At 35.6% G+C, this 17,527-nt stretch overlaps 2 protein-coding genes across 2 annotated transcripts in view; one reads left to right on the top strand and one right to left on the bottom strand.

The window, feature by feature from the left end:
* Positions 1-17,527, top strand: part of LOC131855370 (uncharacterized) — a 35,912-nt gene that overhangs the window by 16,058 nt on the left and 2,327 nt on the right. Inside the window, exons 3-15 of the mRNA XM_059206629.1 lie at positions 569-722; positions 6,045-6,229; positions 6,543-6,614; positions 7,172-7,257; positions 7,994-8,091; positions 8,804-8,948; positions 12,304-12,409; positions 13,204-13,285; positions 13,812-13,905; positions 14,650-15,012; positions 15,504-16,003; positions 16,467-16,548; positions 16,805-16,895. Coding sequence (XP_059062612.1) covers positions 569-722; positions 6,045-6,229; positions 6,543-6,614; positions 7,172-7,257; positions 7,994-8,091; positions 8,804-8,948; positions 12,304-12,409; positions 13,204-13,285; positions 13,812-13,905; positions 14,650-15,012; positions 15,504-16,003; positions 16,467-16,548; positions 16,805-16,895 — 2,058 coding nt within the window. The remainder of the gene's footprint in view (positions 1-568; positions 723-6,044; positions 6,230-6,542; positions 6,615-7,171; positions 7,258-7,993; positions 8,092-8,803; positions 8,949-12,303; positions 12,410-13,203; positions 13,286-13,811; positions 13,906-14,649; positions 15,013-15,503; positions 16,004-16,466; positions 16,549-16,804; positions 16,896-17,527) is intronic.
* On the bottom strand, positions 9,475-10,851 carry LOC131855361 (uncharacterized). Its single transcript, XM_059206619.1, has one exon. The coding sequence runs from the start codon at positions 10,795-10,797 to the stop codon at positions 9,556-9,558; it is 1,242 nt and encodes a 413-aa protein (XP_059062602.1). The 5' UTR covers positions 10,798-10,851; the 3' UTR covers positions 9,475-9,555.

Raw genomic sequence — 17,527 nt, 5'->3', positions numbered from 1 at the left:
TATACTCACCGAGTTTCTACCAACATGCTGCCCACCTTCATGAAGGAGGACTGCTGGCAGAAGGGTGTGGTGTATCGGCGCTACCGTGGCTGATTGTCGTCATCAGTGCCGTGACCACAGACAATTTATATCACATTATATTTTTATATTAAATTTAATATCTTTCATATGTATGTTAGTCTGTAAGGTATGTTTATATGGGCCATTGGGGGGAAGAGGATTGTAAGTAATGTGGACTGCTGATCTTATTGCTAGCAATGTACCCTGTCAGGTTGACCTGCACGCGGTTCCCCCTGGAAACCATCGTGATAAGTTCTAAGTGAAATTGTCACGATGAGCTAACTGACCTGACCTTATGCTCATCTTATCATCCTCCACTGGTGCCCCGCCAGCGTAAACCGTTAGCGCAGGCGGGTGCACCATTCCGTTATCATCCATAAAAAAATGGGCCATTAGAAGACTGAATTAAATAAATACATAATTAATGTGTATTATAATGTATATAATATAAAAAATAATTAAAAAATAATTAATGTATATAATATAAATATGTTTTAAATTATTTCAGTATCAAGTTGCGTGTACATGCAAGCCATCGTCAGCTCAGTACGCATGCGCAGACGATCCTGGACCACCTCCTCCGGCCAAGACCGACACCCCGCCAGCTTTACCACCGCGACCACCTACCAGCGTGCTAGCGGCCACCAACAGACGAAATAATGGTAAACATAATCTGTTAAATCATATTTATTGAGCAAAGCCATTCACCGCTTTACGTCCGATGGTCGCGGGTTCGATTCCTCGCACGGCACAAACATTTGTATTCATGAGTATGATTGTTTGTGTCGGTCTGAGTGTTTTCTGTATAATATGTATGTATTTACGAAAAAAAAATCTATGTATTTATATCAGTTGTCTAATACCCATAACACAAGCTTTAGCTAGCTTAACTTGGGTCTAGATGGCGCTGTGTGAATTGTCCTGAGATTATTATTTATTTTTTTTCCCAAAAATTCTCATCTCCCCTCTTAAGGAGAGGAGATGGCAACATACCCCCGGCAGAAGCACAGTCGGCCGGGGTTCAGGGCCCCAGGGAGAGATTATTATTATTAAAGCCACTAAAAAAAAAACATGTATAACAATGTATATGGAAGAGCGGGATGTACTACCAAATTCATATTTAAATCTAAATTACGCTTAATATCTTAATATCTTTCCTAAAATCAGAATAATTCCTTCTTTAATGTTAAATAACAATTCTTTTACTTACGCATCTGAACACTCACTGTTGATTTGTATAGGTATATATTTAAAAGTATGTGTGTATATGTATATGTACGAGTATATTTTTATATTTATACATATTGAGTACATGTGTAAATATTTATTTAATATTATGTATTATATATAACTAGCTGACCCTGCAAACGTTGTTTTGCCATATACATATTATAAATTAAAATCGCATTAAAAAAATTGGGGTTCATGCTGGAAGGGTGAAAATTTAGGGTTGTATGTATTTTTCAATCCTAAATAATAATAAAAAGAAAATAAAATATTATGTCGAAAAAATAAAAAAAGATACATTTAGGGGTGGATATCCAAAATAGATAGATGCCGATTCTCAGACCTATTGAATATGGATATATAAATTTCATAAAAATCGATAAAGCCGTTTGGGAGGAGTATGGTAACTAACATTGTGACACGATAATTTTATATATATAAGATTATGGACTAGTTTATAATCATAGGTATTTTTATTTTTTTTACATTGTTATCTTAAGTGGTATACCTACTTTTTTTTAATGCACTGCCCACAGAGTACTTTTGACTGAGAGAAAATATCTCATGGTGTTAAGTTTGCCGTATGCATCTATATTTGTGTATTTGTGCATTAAAGGTTTAATAAATAAATAAACAGGGCCCGTCTGTTAGTTCCTTCAAGAAAATGATCTGAATGTCTACTTATATAGGTGTCTATGTCTAACATTAAATGAAAATCCCGTGCATGCACCACTATTGCTATCCACGTTAGATAGATTTGGAGATAGTACTATAACTAAACTACTAAATAATGACTTTAAGTAACCGTTTAGTATTACCTCCTTTATGTATACATCTATACATATAAATAAAATTGGAGTATCTGTTTGTAATGTTGAAATAACCGTTTTCTACAACATGCATATGAATATAAATACGGAATATATACCAAAATAATATTTTTTACAATTTATGTCTGTCTGTCTGCTTGTTCCGGCTAATCTCTGAAATGGCTAAACCGATTTTGACGGGGCTTTTTTAGCAGGTAGCTGATGTAATAAGGAGTAATTTAGGCTGCTTTTATTTTAAAAAAATAATTTTAAATTCCACGCGGAGGAAGTCGCGGGAACAGCTAGTTACAGATATATTTAAAGGTCTGATTCCTGCGACACAAGGATTGAGTTTAGTGCAGGGATAGCTGTTTAATATTTGGTCTATAACCATCGATGTAAAGTGTACAAATAAATAAATAAAATAAATATGGACTACTAAAACTATATATGTATATGTATTATTTTTCTGTATATATTTGTTATAATCTTTGTTTTTCTTTTTTTTCTCTTATTATCTCTGATCAACGCGACTGTTGACTGGTAGAGAATGCCATCAGGCATTAAGTCCGCCATGTATACATTTTTGTGTGCAAAAGAATAAATAAATAAATACATAAAACTTATAAATATACGTTTATAACAATAAAAGAATAGAATAGAATAGAATAACATTTATTTCATAAAATTTAACTTAAGTAACATTGCAAAAGCGATACCTGTCGATTTAAAATTATGGTTTCCGGGGAATATATAAAAGTTAACAATGAATGACGCTGTCGCCAACGCAACAGTGCAATGTATTTTACAAATAAATATAATGCAGGTGTTATTAAAAAAAATATTCTCACGTAACTGAAGTACAAAGAATGAGATGTTCGCATAAAGAAAAAAATATACCTGTATAGGGTATATTTTTTTTGTTGCGAATATCTCTGGTCGAATATATATGAATGGTTCTGACACAAGGTAAGCCTAATACCCATAGCGGACTCCATACATTTATATTTAAATTAAAAAAAAATCTCTCAAAAAAATCATTCATGTAATGAGACTTTACGAATGAGCGGTAGATTAAAAAAAAATAATATGATCTTATAGAAGACTAGTTGTTCCCGCGACTTTGTCCACGTGGTATTTAACTTTATTTTTCTTAAATAAAAGTAACCTAAGTTACTCTTTATTACATTAGGTACCTGCCAAAAGAGTCCCGTCAAAATCGGTTCAGATATAAGCCGGAACAAACAGACAGACAAAAATTGTACAAAATGTTATTTTGGTGTATGTATTTATATTCATGTGCATGTATTAAAAAACGGTTATTTCAATATTACAAACAGTCACTCCAAATTTATTTATATGTATAGATAATATTATCTGCACATAATTCCATATAAAATATAACACAACAATTATTAAAATGTTATGAAAATTGTTACAAATTAATTACATTTGTAACAATTTTCATAACATTTATACATATATCTATAGTTACAATATATTAATAATCTATGGTTGCTCTTATACAGACAGGTAGTTAAATTTCCGCGCCAAATTGTTATCATAAAGTCACAATCCGAAATCTTCACTTCCAGTTAACGAGAGTTTACGACCTTTTTACCTGCACCCCATAAAGTGTCCATTGCTTCTGCGCGGAGCAAGCCCATTGTTAAAACACATAACCTACTCTGTAACAGCTCTGAATTAATAATGTAACCCAATTCTATTGAAATAAAATATTATTATAGCCGACATATTTCAAGTTATTTAACAAGTGTACGGTGTGTGATTTGTTTAAATGAATGTGTTATACTCATGTATTGTTAAAATACAATTAGAAAATCGAGCAATAGGGGACAATTGTGTTAAATATTGCCAAGCATAAGGATATAGACAATGGAATTGATTTTATTTGTGCTGTGAATACAAAATGTACATAATGCCAGTGTATTTAATAGTGTAAACATCATTGTTGTTTTTCATAAAAGGGTCATCGGTCCCTACGTTTGCGTGGGTGGAAATATCGATTTTATCGAAATGGCGCGGATTTCAAAACTTCGTATCAATTGTATCTTTAGTGCATCTGTAAACATTATCGAATAATTTTATAATCTGTGAATTTTAAAAGAAATAAACTTTTTTAATTGTGTAAAAATGGCGCGAATTGGAACTATTGAATCCCGTGTGTATTTTCAATGTTAGAGCTTTTTTTTTAAAGTGCATGTGATGCAAGCGTGTGGTGTTATGCAAGTGTTACAATATCAGGTATCGGCACCTCAGTCGACAATTGCTGCTGAAGTGGCACAACACTATGTGCCGCCACCTCCTTATTTTGGTAATTAATCATAATCACAGTATATAATCAAGCTGAATGCCGCGAATAAAAAAAAATATAAACATATTTATTATACTCGGGCCCATTAGTTAATGAAAAATATTTTTGTATGAAATTATGCAACAGTTTTTATAATTTTATATACAGACATTTTAGAGGTTTTGTCTTCATTTGATATAACTTAGAACCACAGATAATATAATATTACAAACTTAAAACTTTCTCTTCTGTATATCTGTGCAAGTAGCTAATTTCTTGTAACAATATATTTACCGATGGTTTCATTGATGCAAATTATTAAATTATTGCAATCAAATTATTTATATTAACCGTTAAAAGTTACATACAAAACTGCTGAAATTAAGTTTATTTGATTAAGGATTTTCTATTCCATTCTATTTTCAATGTAATGTAAAACATAGACAACTCAACATACATATAATGTGATTGACTTTTGAAAATTGTTAATGCTATTCTAAAACTAAAATCTCTGAGCCCAGGCAGATGTTGCCTTGACCGCTCCTAGATGTAAAATGAGACAATGTCACTGTTCGTCGGCTGGGCTTTGTACAGTGCCATCTAGCGGCACTTGCGTTCTATAATAGTTGTATTATAGAGATATATTTTTAAACTGTGGTGGAAAACTACAAGCTTACGGCCCATCTGATGGTAAACGGTTACCGTAGCCTGTGTACGCCTGGAGTACGACACCAGGATTGACAGGTGCACGTTGCCGACCCTTAAGAAAACATAATATATCCTTCTTGTAAACCCCATGCCAGTCTTGAGAAAATCCTCGGCAGTTTATTCCACAATACAAGTGTACGCGGAAGCTCCTCTGAAACCGCCAAATCGCGGTTCGATCAGGATCCTCAGGATTTCAGAATCATCAGAATTTTTGGGTGTCACGACCCAAAAATTGCGACACATACTACATTTATATTTGATCAACAACCTAGATAATAAGATACGACGATACTTCCATACAGCTTTTCATCTCCTCTTTCAACGCTTTTTTCGCATTAAAAGAAGTCTTCCTTTCTCAGGGTCTAGACTATGTACCAAATTTCATTTAAGTCGCTTCACAAGTTTTGGCGCGAAAGCGAGACAGATAGATAGAGTTACTTTCATAATATTAGTAAGGATTAAGATATGATGTACGATAAGGACTAGCATACGAAAACGGACAAAAGTCCCTAATCTTCTTCTTCTTCTTAGCTCTGTCCCACTTTATGCGGGGTCGGCTCTCCTAATTTTTCGGCGCCAGGACAATCTGTCCTGGGTTGTCGGGTCGGGCAATTTTTCCGCAGTGACAACCTCGCTCATACTGATCCACCAGGTGGCTGGAGGACGTCCTCTGCCTTTTTTGCGTTCGGGTAGTCTTAAGGCTTTTTTGACCACGTAATCCTCGTCACTACGCATCACATGGCCATACCAACTGAGACGCCTTTCCGTAAGTTTCTCCGTTATTGGGGCCACTTTGAAATTACCGCGGATGTATTCATTTTGCACCCTATCTAGTCTCGTGACTCCACCAGACCACCGCAGCATTTTTGTACAACTGTACCCTTTATTGGCCTAATAAAAAATAAAAGAAAAATCGTCTATTACAGCTTCAGTGGGTTTCAACAACGTGACGTCATGCCGTCGCCACAAGTACGCGTGGTGGTGCGTGGGCTGTGGAGCGCTAGCGGCCGCGTTGGGTGGTCTGCTGGCTGCACAGCATATAGTGCTGAGGTTCTTCACAGCTTCTCCTCAACACTTGGAGACGGTGCCGGCAGCTGTACCTGCTGCTATGGTAATAAAAATATATAGCGATTTAATAATAATTAAACCTCAATATAACCACTGCACCCTTACCTTCATACTTTTCCAAAAAGGTTTCCAAATACTAAATTTTAAATTTTGGCTGCTTTAAAAAAAAATATTTTTGTTGTCCCTGTTTGGTGATTTTCACCCGCAAAGACGGGTCTATTGCCCCATCAAAGAGAGAATACAAGGAAGTGTATCTACGCCTGAAACACCAGGGGTGTCACGTGCGCGTTGCGGGCCCTTCAGACACCTTTATATCCCTTCTTGAAAAACCTTGTTTATGAGTTCATTTGTTACAGTTGGTGTTAACTGGGGTCTGCATCATGAGCTTGGCGAGACGAAGAAACAGATACAGCTATATGGTAAGAAAAGTATGTCTGTTTATCATCAAAATATTTATATGATACAACATCTATATGATACAATAATCTGATCCTGTATCATCGCCAGCAAAATTTTTATTTTCATTGTACAGTAGAAGATAAGATTAGTAATAAGATACGATGGGACTGGCATTATCATATTATCATAAAAGTCCCTAAATAAATGTAAGAATAAAAAAAAAATACATATACATACATTGTCATACATAGAAGTAATTGAAAATAGACCCTTAATATAAATATTTTATGGTCGAATTTCGATTTTATTGAGGAAATCTGGCAGGTGCTTTAGACCTGCAGTGCTGCGATCTACATAGTCCAGTCAGAGACAAGAATTGAAGGATATTCTTAGGAGCGATGGTTTCCTCTCCTCCTCCTCTTAGGATGTGTGGTGGCGTTATCTCTTCAGCTTGACCTGACTTTACACTGACTTTAAATCTATATTATGTAGAGACGTAAACTAATCGACAGAAATATTACTTGGAAGGGTGTCGAGTGTTGGCAGAAATATTACAAGTGTAAATGTTTATATATTTATGTTTCAGATCAAAGTGGTGGGAGCTTGCTGTCTCGTGTGCGCACTCACCTGCGTGCTGGTGACAATTACCACCACTGTTATTCACATGAATAAGTACGTATATATATCTACTGACTTTTAAATATAGGTAATGCTCAATTGGGATATATTTTTTGTGTACTTAACACTTGAAAGATCGCTTGCCCACTGGTGGGTCACTCTGCAACGAAAGTTTTACACGTTGGGACCGGGTATAATGTCTACCTCAAATGTCTAACTGAAAATATATTAAAAAAATAATATACGTATTTAACAATAAAAAAAATTCCGGTCCCTATGTGAGAAATAAGATTTTTTTATTTGTTAAGAGTAAAATTAGCTGCCATTATATGTACGCTCTTTCACGTAGGAATAGGCTATCACGCAGGAAAGAATGTCCATCACTATTCAAATGTGTTTATAAATAAATAAATAAATAACCCTGGACAATTAGTACAGCGTCGTCTATCGTCTACCGACTCACGGTAAGCAGAGTTTGTGTTATGGGAACTAAACATATGATATAAATACTAAATTATATATTTTTCGTAAATACATACATAATACACATAGAAAACAACCAGACTGATACAAACAATCATAATCATGAATACAAATGTTTGTATCGTTCGAAGAATCGAATCCGCGACCATCGGAAATAAAGCTGTGTGCTAAACCGCTAGACCATCGAGGCCGTCAGTGTAATAATATAGAATTTAATGTCCTTAAAGATCTATTGGCTTTATCTCAACGAAATTTATAATTACTAATTAATAATAATAATAGAGTAATTATTATAAATTTGTTACAGGCTTCAAACTTTAAAGTTATGTGAATACACGAAGTTAACTCGAACATGCACTTGTTTCTCCGCGCCAGCTGATGGTCAGCATGGGGGTGATGATGATGGTAAGAATCTGGATTCTATGTCTAAGCTTAAGCGGCTACATAGGTTTCTGAACACTGTCAACATAATAATTCAATATTCAACATTTTTTTATTGAAGATAATAGAATGGTGCACCCGCCTGTACTAACGGTTTACGCTGGTGAGGCTCCAGTGGAGGATGTTAGGATGAATATAAGGTCAGGCCAGTTAGCCCATCATAGCAAATTCACAAGGAATTTTTCATCGCAGTTTTCCTTTTATAAATGTCATCTTTAACACAATCCATCCATCTTTTTTTAATCAAGCCATCCATCTCCTTTTATAAATGTAATCTTTAACACAATCCATCCATCTTTTTTTTAATCAAGCCATCCATCTCCTTTTATAAATGTCATCTTTAACACAATCCATCCATCTTTTTTTTAATCAAGCCATCCATCTCCTTTTATAAATGTCATCTTTAACACAATCCATCCATCTTTTTTTTAATCAAGCCATCCATCTCCTTTTATAAATGTCATCTTTAACACAATCCATCCATCTTTTTTTTAATCAAGCCATCCATCTCCTTTTATAAATGTCATCTTTACACAATCCATCCATCTTTTTTTTAATCTATCCATTCATCTCCTTTTATAAATATCATCTTTCACACAAACCATCATATCCAATTAATTAATTTAAAAGAAAAACAATTCCATATACTTTACAGATATTATATTCTTTCCTTCAGGAGTTCGGTGCGTGTTTGAAGGCGTGAAAGATTGTGGTGTTGTACACGGAGCCCTCTACTGGTGCTTGAGAGGAGTGTTTGCCTTGTCAGTCACCGCTGTGTTGGTCTGCATCTTCAGTTGTATGCTGGCATATCAGCTACTTAGGTGAGTCAATCAATCAATCACTTTATTTGCTGCTTAAGTGAGTAAATAAATAAATCAGAACCCCAATCCATCAATCTATAAATCACTCTCTCAATCATGCTGAATATACTATAGGTATACAGGGGTAGAAAGTATGAGACTAGTTGTCACTCGATGACGCGATATCCGTGGTGGTGCTTCACGTATATAGGCGACGGTTACCACTTACCATCAGCTTGCCGTAGCAGTTACATTCAACAAAAACTCTTCTCTTAGAACCTCTCAAATATCACCATTTTTGAGGACAAAGTTTTGCTTATCCTGTAGTTTCACTGCTAAATACGGACAGCCTCGGAGGTCCAGTAGTGTAGCACACCGCTTTACCTCCGATGATCGCAGGTTCGATTCTTAAAATCTTACAAATCAAATTGCTTCGCTAAAGAGAACAGGCAGACGACTTTGTACAAAGTCTGTGGTATTAGATCTATACTAAAATACACTAGATGAAAATACTACTAATGAACAGACAGACAAACTTTATTCATTAAGTATACAATATAACAAGCATTGAACAACAAATTTGCAGTAATAATTAACTAGATAATGTTAAAAATCATAGATAATACAGTTAAGTTTTCACGTACATTAAATGCAATTTTTTGTTAAGCGACGACAAAGCTATTTGCTGTATATGAAGTCTATTTTCCAAAAGTTTTATACCATGTTTCAAGTCTGTCACTTCAGACTTCACACAGACGTAATCCATTATATCTGGTACTTCATACGCTTGTCTTATTTTCTTCACTTCTTCAAGTTTCTGATCCAAAATGTCAGCTTGTACCTGTATTCTATCTCTTTCTTTATCCAATTCAGCAGTCAATTTCTCTTTAGTTTTAATACTATTCATAATATTTGTCAAATACGTATTTTGCTCCATCATTGCTTTCTTATGAATGGCCAAATTCAAATTTGCATCTCCAGTCATCTTTTTTAATTCACCCAACTGTTGTAATTTCTTCTCGATAATCTCTATGCATTCGTTGTTCTCGATTTTAAGTTTATCAAAGTCAATCGCGCGGAGACTCTCGCTCAATTCCGCTTTTATTTTTATCTGTCCTTTCAATTTGCTGAATTGTGTATTCAATGTACTGGTCCTAAGTCTCAATTTGCCTATTTGACTGTCAGCTATTTTCATCCACTCCGTCATAAACCTTATCCATATTTCAGCTGGAATCCTTTGCGCTATTTTGTCCCAACCTTCAATTAAAACTTGCGCATTAAAAGACCCACTAGCCTTTTCTATATCGTTCACTCTCACACCTATTTCTTCTAGCTGCGCTTTCAACAGCGCATGTTGTTTAGAGGCCTTATATCTTGCTCTTTCTAAATTGCTTATAAGAATCTCCATTTCGGCTGACACGAGTTCGGATCGTTCTAACACGTTGATTCTTGGACCCGTTCCGAATATGACAGTGCCGCCTAATTTTCCCGAAGAATCGACACGTCTCGTAGAAACCCTCGATGGACTCGTTAGCATTCTCGATGGACTCATAAGCGATTCCAACACTCCGATCCTAGAAGTCTGCGACTTGACGAAACTCCCAACGGTTAATGAAGAATTACTCTGCAGTTTGTTGGCGTAGTCTAAAGCCTGTTGGATTCCATGCATCAACGCTGGTTCCAGCCTTATAATAGTCCTTTCGAATATTTCATTCTCCAATGTCAATATTTTGACTTGGTGTTTCAAATCGTTGACTTGTCGTATTAATTCTACATCAGTTAATTCATCAGCGTCATTAATAAAGTGACTCACAGATCTGGAATGCTGGCTGATGCTGCTTCTGTGTGCATGTGACTGCGATTGGGACATGATTGCTTGTGTATATCATCAAAATATAAAAAATAAACACTACAAAAAACGCCAAGACACTGAAAGTCAAATCGGCTAACACTAAACAAATAGTTTTTAAGTTGGCACTATTCTTACGACTACGATGTCTAAATTGAATCTATACGTTATTAGGAACAAAATATTTTTTCTATGAATCTGTATAACATGAATTTTTATTAGTATGAAGGTTTTATCAGCAATTGCAAGCAATCAATTTAAAGTAAACAATTTTCGTATGAAACTGTGCAAACTTTTCGGTTTTACAAGCAACATAGATTCAGTTTTTATAATTGTGTTATTTTTCTATCTGGTTTTTGTGAAAGAATATAACATATTAATAAAAACGTTTTTTTTTTCAACTTTTGAACAAAAATCCTACGTTCAAAAAAAGATGATACACAGGTTCATATAAAAAATATTTAGTACTACCTAAGTAACGCCCGATTACAAAACATTAGAGAATGTATACGTCAATTCACTGCGGGGAAATGAGGCTAGAGTATATTCTACAAAACTATTTAGATTATAACAAAATTTGATAGTCCTTATCTTTGTTTATTTAGAGTCGCAATTTCAATGCTTTCCAGTTTGATTTTATTATGTTGGTTTTCTTGTTACCTAGACAATATCCGTTGCTATGACAGCAGAGTGTGATAGTTTTTCTAATAAAGGCCAGATAATGAGGTCGTGTATGTCTATACATCTATACTAATATTATATCCAGGGTCGGTCTGTCTCTTTGTTATATTTTCACAAATAAACGGCTGAACAGATGTTAACGAAATTTGGTGTGAAGATAGATAGTATTACGAGGACGGAGATAGTACATCTTTTATTTTAAAAAGTAGACGAATCACGGGTAGTAGTCATTCAAAGATAAATCTCAGTTTGGTTGCTGAACAGTCAACACTGGGCTTCCAAGCTAACTCGAGCTCTATTCAATGCCTGATGATGCTCATAAATACATGAAAGCTATAAATAAATATACATTTATGGATGATAATAGAATGATGCACACGCCTGCACTCACGGTTTACGCTTGCAGGGCACCAGTGGAGGATGACAAGATGAGCATGAGGTCAGGTTAGTTAGCTCATCGTGACAAATTCATCAATAATTTATCACGATGGTTTCCAGGGAGTACCGCGTGCAGGTCAACCTGACATGGTACATAGCGAGCAATAAGATCATCAGTCCACATTACTAACAATCTCATTTCCCCCAATCCAACCAAAAACCGAATAATCATCATAAAATCAACCGATCATCATAAAATTTTGTACACATGTTCTTGGAAGATTAGAATAAACATAATTTTTATTAAAAAACAAAAAATAAAATATCAACATTTTACTACTTCAGCGCCATCTAGGGGTCTATATTGAAGTTATAAATCAGCGCCATCTAGCAACCAGTAGAAGTAGAAGTTACTTAATGGATTCAATGCAAGCGAAGCAGCGGGTAAAAGCTATATTTATGTTGCAGTCATGAACGTAAGAAGATGTATTGGGAGCAGTTGGAACTGAGATGCAGATCATTGTACCGTCCACCAGCGGGACAGAACGCTCAACCATCCGGACGCCCGGTGCAGGTAACAACTGTTTTTTTTATTTACTCCTTTTTATACCCAACTAGCGATATACGCCTCAGATGTATTTTTTGTAATTTTTTTGATAATAACGTAACTTTCAGTAATTGAAAGAATTTGAAATCAGAATAACAGGCAAGAATTTAATTTGTTAATAAGGCTTTCTGATGCCCCGTCCAATTCAAACGGGAATCGAAATTACGGACTGAGCCGAGGGTCGAACCTCTAGTAGTGCCCTCAGACTAAAGTCGTATCATCGTATCGTTGGTCTCTTCAGCCGCTCCATGAGTCCTTCCTTTGGTTTGTAGTGCCATCTTCACTCGCCTCTTAACATCCGGTCCGGATGCAGCCAACAGCATTAGAGTAGTTCGCAAAAAATATTGAGAGATTTTTTTAAATCTATTTGGAGTTTAAGAGTTCGGCCTCGATGGCCTAGCGGTTTACCACACCGGTTCACTTCTAATGGTCGCGGGTGCGATGCGAGAGTGAACGTCTGGCCAAAATATAAGTACTCTTTATTTTATTAATCTTATAAACGCGAAAGTTTGTGTGTATGGATGGAGTTTCATGCAAAAACGGAACTGTTTGTTTGATGAAACTTTACAGTAATATAGTTTTTACATCATAATAATATATAGGCTATAAATTACACGCGGGTCAAACTGCGGGCACAGCTAGTATACAATAATAGAGTTTCAAGTCAATAGACGAAATATTAAAGTAGATATCAATAAATCTGATTATAACTGAAGACTGATGGTGGAGAGAAAAAAATATTGTTTGTTATTAACTTTCAGACTAACTGCGGTTGTTGTGCACAGTGCCATCCCACACAGCCGGCTTGGGACATCAGCTTGCAGCACAGGTTCTGGGCACCAGGTTCGTGATGTTTACAATAATATAATAGTTTTAATGACTGTCATTTGAGTCGCTGTTTTGTTTATTTACGTTGTCTTCAATGTGGGTAGGTTGACTTTAAAATTGTTTCTCACTTTTATTATTACTGATATGCAACAGCTAACATTGTTAATTATAAGTCTAAATATCTTTTTTATGGATGATAATGGAATGGTGCACCCGCCTGCGCTAACGGTTTACGCTGGCGGGGCACCAGTGGAGGATGATAAGATGAGCATGAGGTCAGGTCAGTTAGCTCATCAGTTCACCAGTTAGCTCTCAGTTGAAGTTTATATATGTATACATATTTATCTTTTTATTTTATTTATTCTAGTTTATATAATGTATTGTGTAATGTATAATATATAAAAATTCATTTTTAATCATTCAAACATCCCTGAAATCCTCAAGGTTTCAATAATAGGTTACAGCCAAAGATAGAGAAGGAGATGTAGGTACACCTGCTATGTTTTGAAAGCTTTAATCATTAGTTTTTTTTGTTTCACAGGTAGGATAGGCAACCTGTATTCTCCTAATCCTGGCACCGGCAGGAAGACGTCTGCTTGGAGCTGGTTTCCGTGGCCGAGGAATACCAGTCAAAAGTGAGTATCGTCTTAAAGAAATATAATAATCAAATAACAAGTGTTTACTTGTGAACTTGTCTGTTTTTTTTTGGAAAAAAAGAGTCTATGTTCATTATAATATTATTTATAATAATGATATATATATATTATTAATAATATGATTAATATCCTTGGACAATTAATACAGCGCCAGATAGACTCAGGTTAAGCTGAACTTGTGTTATGGGTATTAGACATCTGATATAAATGCATCGATACTTGATCGATTTTGGTAAATACATACAAAACACTAAAGACTAATAAAAACAATCATACTTATGAATACTAATGTTTGTATAGTGCGAGGAATCGAATCCTCAACAGAAGTAACGCGGTGTACAAAATCGCTAAACCAACAAGGTTATTTTTGTACTACGACCATTTATCATAAGATGGGCCGTAAGCTTGTTTGCCAACGAAATAAGCTTCCGGCCCATCTGATGGTAAATGGTTACCGTAGCATATGGACGCCTGAAACACCAAGGATGTCACGTGCGCGTTAGAGTCCCTTAAGGAACCTGAATATACCCTTCTTGAAAATTCCCATGTTGTAGTCTCTAGCAAAACCTCGGCAGGTAGTTCATTCCACAATGTAAGTGTACGCTGGAGGAAGCTCCTCTGAAACCGCACTGTCCGAGACCACTTGGGAATGAATTCCCTGTCGATGGTGTGTGGTGCGAAATCGTTTGATCATTATAATATTAATATAGATATATATTTCAGTTCTCGTTGCCGTATGGGTGCCGTACCTCAATCGGGCGATAGTGCGTACGGTTTCTGTGACAACGATACCACACCCACCACAAATCCTCAACCGGCGTACGAAGATCGCTCCTACAATTTCAGCCAGTTCCGCAACCAACCGGCGAATTTCAACCAAACACAATCGGCCTTCAACCAAACTCAGTCTTTCAATCAAACTCAGGGGAATTTCGCACAAACTCCGGCGGGATTTGCTCAGAGTCAAGCCAGCTTCGCTCAGTTCGGACAGGAAGGGTTTGGGGAGACAAGTGGAAGTTTTGATGCTCAAACTGGAGTCTGGGGTCCGCCGCCGCCGTACAGTCCTCAAGGGAGAAGTGGTAGCAGGTACGTCATGATGTTCTAGTACTTTTAACTTCTAACATATAACATTCTCGTGTCGTTCTTGAAACAAAACTTTTCTCTCAAAAGATTTTTTTTATATGTGTTCAGAAGTTTCAAAAACCTTCTTTTGCGCTCTCTTTCTGTATAATTTTAGTTCACTTTTATTTATTTTGATAATATTTTCATTTGAATTATATGATAATTTACGCATCTGTTGAGTGATCATTCTGTAATTTTTAAAAAGGTTGGGCAACATTAAAATGTTATCAAATTAAAAAATCATTTATTCATGTAGGTCATTTTAGCCGATTATGAACGTCAAGTTTTACATTATAATTTTTTTCCCTACCGTCCAGTTCATCCTATCAGTCATTCATTTCATTCATTCAATATCTCTGAATTTGATATTCGAATCAATTTTGTAAAAAATCAAAGAAGTTATTATTTCTGTTACAGTTTACAGTATAATATTAAATCTATTATTTTGTTTGCAGACACCATTTGCATCAAGATCCAGCGGCGACCACGCTCCTCCATCACCACCATATAGACGTCCACCGCAACTCAATGCCCATACACGACCATACAAACCTACCAATACAGCCTCATGCGTGCGCTCGCAACTCATACATAGTCCACCACGCACCCCAAAACATGGAGATGAGCCGGTTGAATCCAGAAATCAGTCGATTGAATACAGAAATGAGTCGGTTGAATTCAGAAATAAGCCGTTTGAATCCAGAAATGAGCCGTTTGAATCCGGAATTGAGTCATTTAGCTCAAATGTATCCTACAGACGTGAATGATATGGCTCGTATGCAAGAAATGGGACATTTGGGTCCCGATGGGCGTTTTAACACGTTAAGAGGTCATTTGGTTCCGTATAGGGCTTGTCAGAGGTCCTTAGGCATGAGTGTTGGCAATCTACACAGGGACTGTAGACTAGATGACAATGTCACAATTGAGTGTTTACATCAAAAAAGTGGAAGCAAAGGTAAGAATTTTAATATTGTTTTTTATATATTCTTTATTGTTCTTTTAAATACAGTAGTAAATTTAATTATATACAAAGTGAGTGAGTGATATGTGATTATTCAAAAGCTCTTTGAATAAAAAACATTTTATTCCTTTACAATGTTACGTCTGTGAGAATCTCAACAACGTGCGTGGATGTAATCGTTGTAAATATTTATAAAACACCAAATTGTAAATTAAATCGTAATTATATATATTTATTAAAATGTCGATAAAATTAGCGATGGAACAAAAATATTGAAGAACATAAAAACAAATGACAATCGTAATATAGAGAACACGGCGTTGTATATTTGAATATTATTAAATAAATTATTGAAGAGGTTTTAATACCCATTTTTGTTAGAGTTTTCAACAACGCTAGTTAACATATATAATATAATATAATAACTATATAATATTCTAAATGATCAATTATACAGTTTCAGATCAAAGCACTGACTCGTGTCCTAAACAAGGCAAGGAGAACCTCGGCTTCCAGAATGACAAACACTCTCCTATAAGGTAAGCGAACGTATAATTGTGGGTGAGTGCGTGCGTGCATGCGTGAGTGCGTGAGTGCGTGAGTGCATGCGTGAGTGAGTGCGTGCGTGAGTGCATGCGTGAGTGAGTGCGTGCGTGCGTGCATGCGTGAGTGCGTGCGTGCGTGTGTGCATGCGTGAGTGAGTGCGTGCGTGTGTGCATGCGTTAGTGCGTGCGAGCGTGCCGTTTAAAGATCTATGTTTGCAAAGTTTGTTTTAAACATTATTATCATTTCCAGGTCCTCGATGCAAGACCGCAATGGTAATCAGAATGCGGAATCCGAAGTGTACTTCGCAGACGTATCCAGTTGCTGCAACGTCTCTGTCAAGGTAAAGTTTTTGTTTCACGTATTAATATAATGATGTTATAATTTGCCGACTTACACTTTGTATAAAGTCGTCTGCTTGTGTGCCTCAGCTTCACCTATTTCAGCCGTCAAGCAGCTTACTTTGGAAGCTGTATTACAGTTTAATGAATGACACACATACCTAGTACATTACTAGTTTAACTTAAAAATTGCTAACTTTAGAAAATGCACCCTAAAGGTTTGTCTTTAAAGTCTGATTTCTGAAATTTGAAAGTTTTGAGTTATTCAATCTATACATATAAATAAAATTGGGCTGTCTGATTGTAATATTGAAATAACCGTTTTTTACTATGATGATGGATATGAATATAAATACGGTACAATACACCAAAATAACATTTTTTACAATTCTTGTCTGGCTTCTGTCTGTTTGTTTTTTGGCAGGTAGCTGATGCAATAAGGAGTTACTTAGGCTACTTTTATTTTAGAAAAATAAAGTTAAATTCCACGCGGACGAAGTCGCGGGAACAGCTAGTTGTATATATTATATATGTTACGGCCTAATAATTCAGTTTGGAAATGTCCATGTCTGAAAATTCCAATATTGAAATCTACATTAAGTTTTAATATTGAAAATTTTTATTCTCTAGTAAA

This window comes from Achroia grisella, unplaced genomic scaffold, assembly GCF_030625045.1.
Source record: "Achroia grisella isolate CSIRO2021 unplaced genomic scaffold, CSIRO_AGI_Agris_v1 utg1360, whole genome shotgun sequence".
Lineage (NCBI taxonomy): Eukaryota > Metazoa > Arthropoda > Insecta > Lepidoptera > Pyralidae > Achroia > Achroia grisella.
This window is presented reverse-complemented; position numbering and strand designations above follow the sequence as displayed.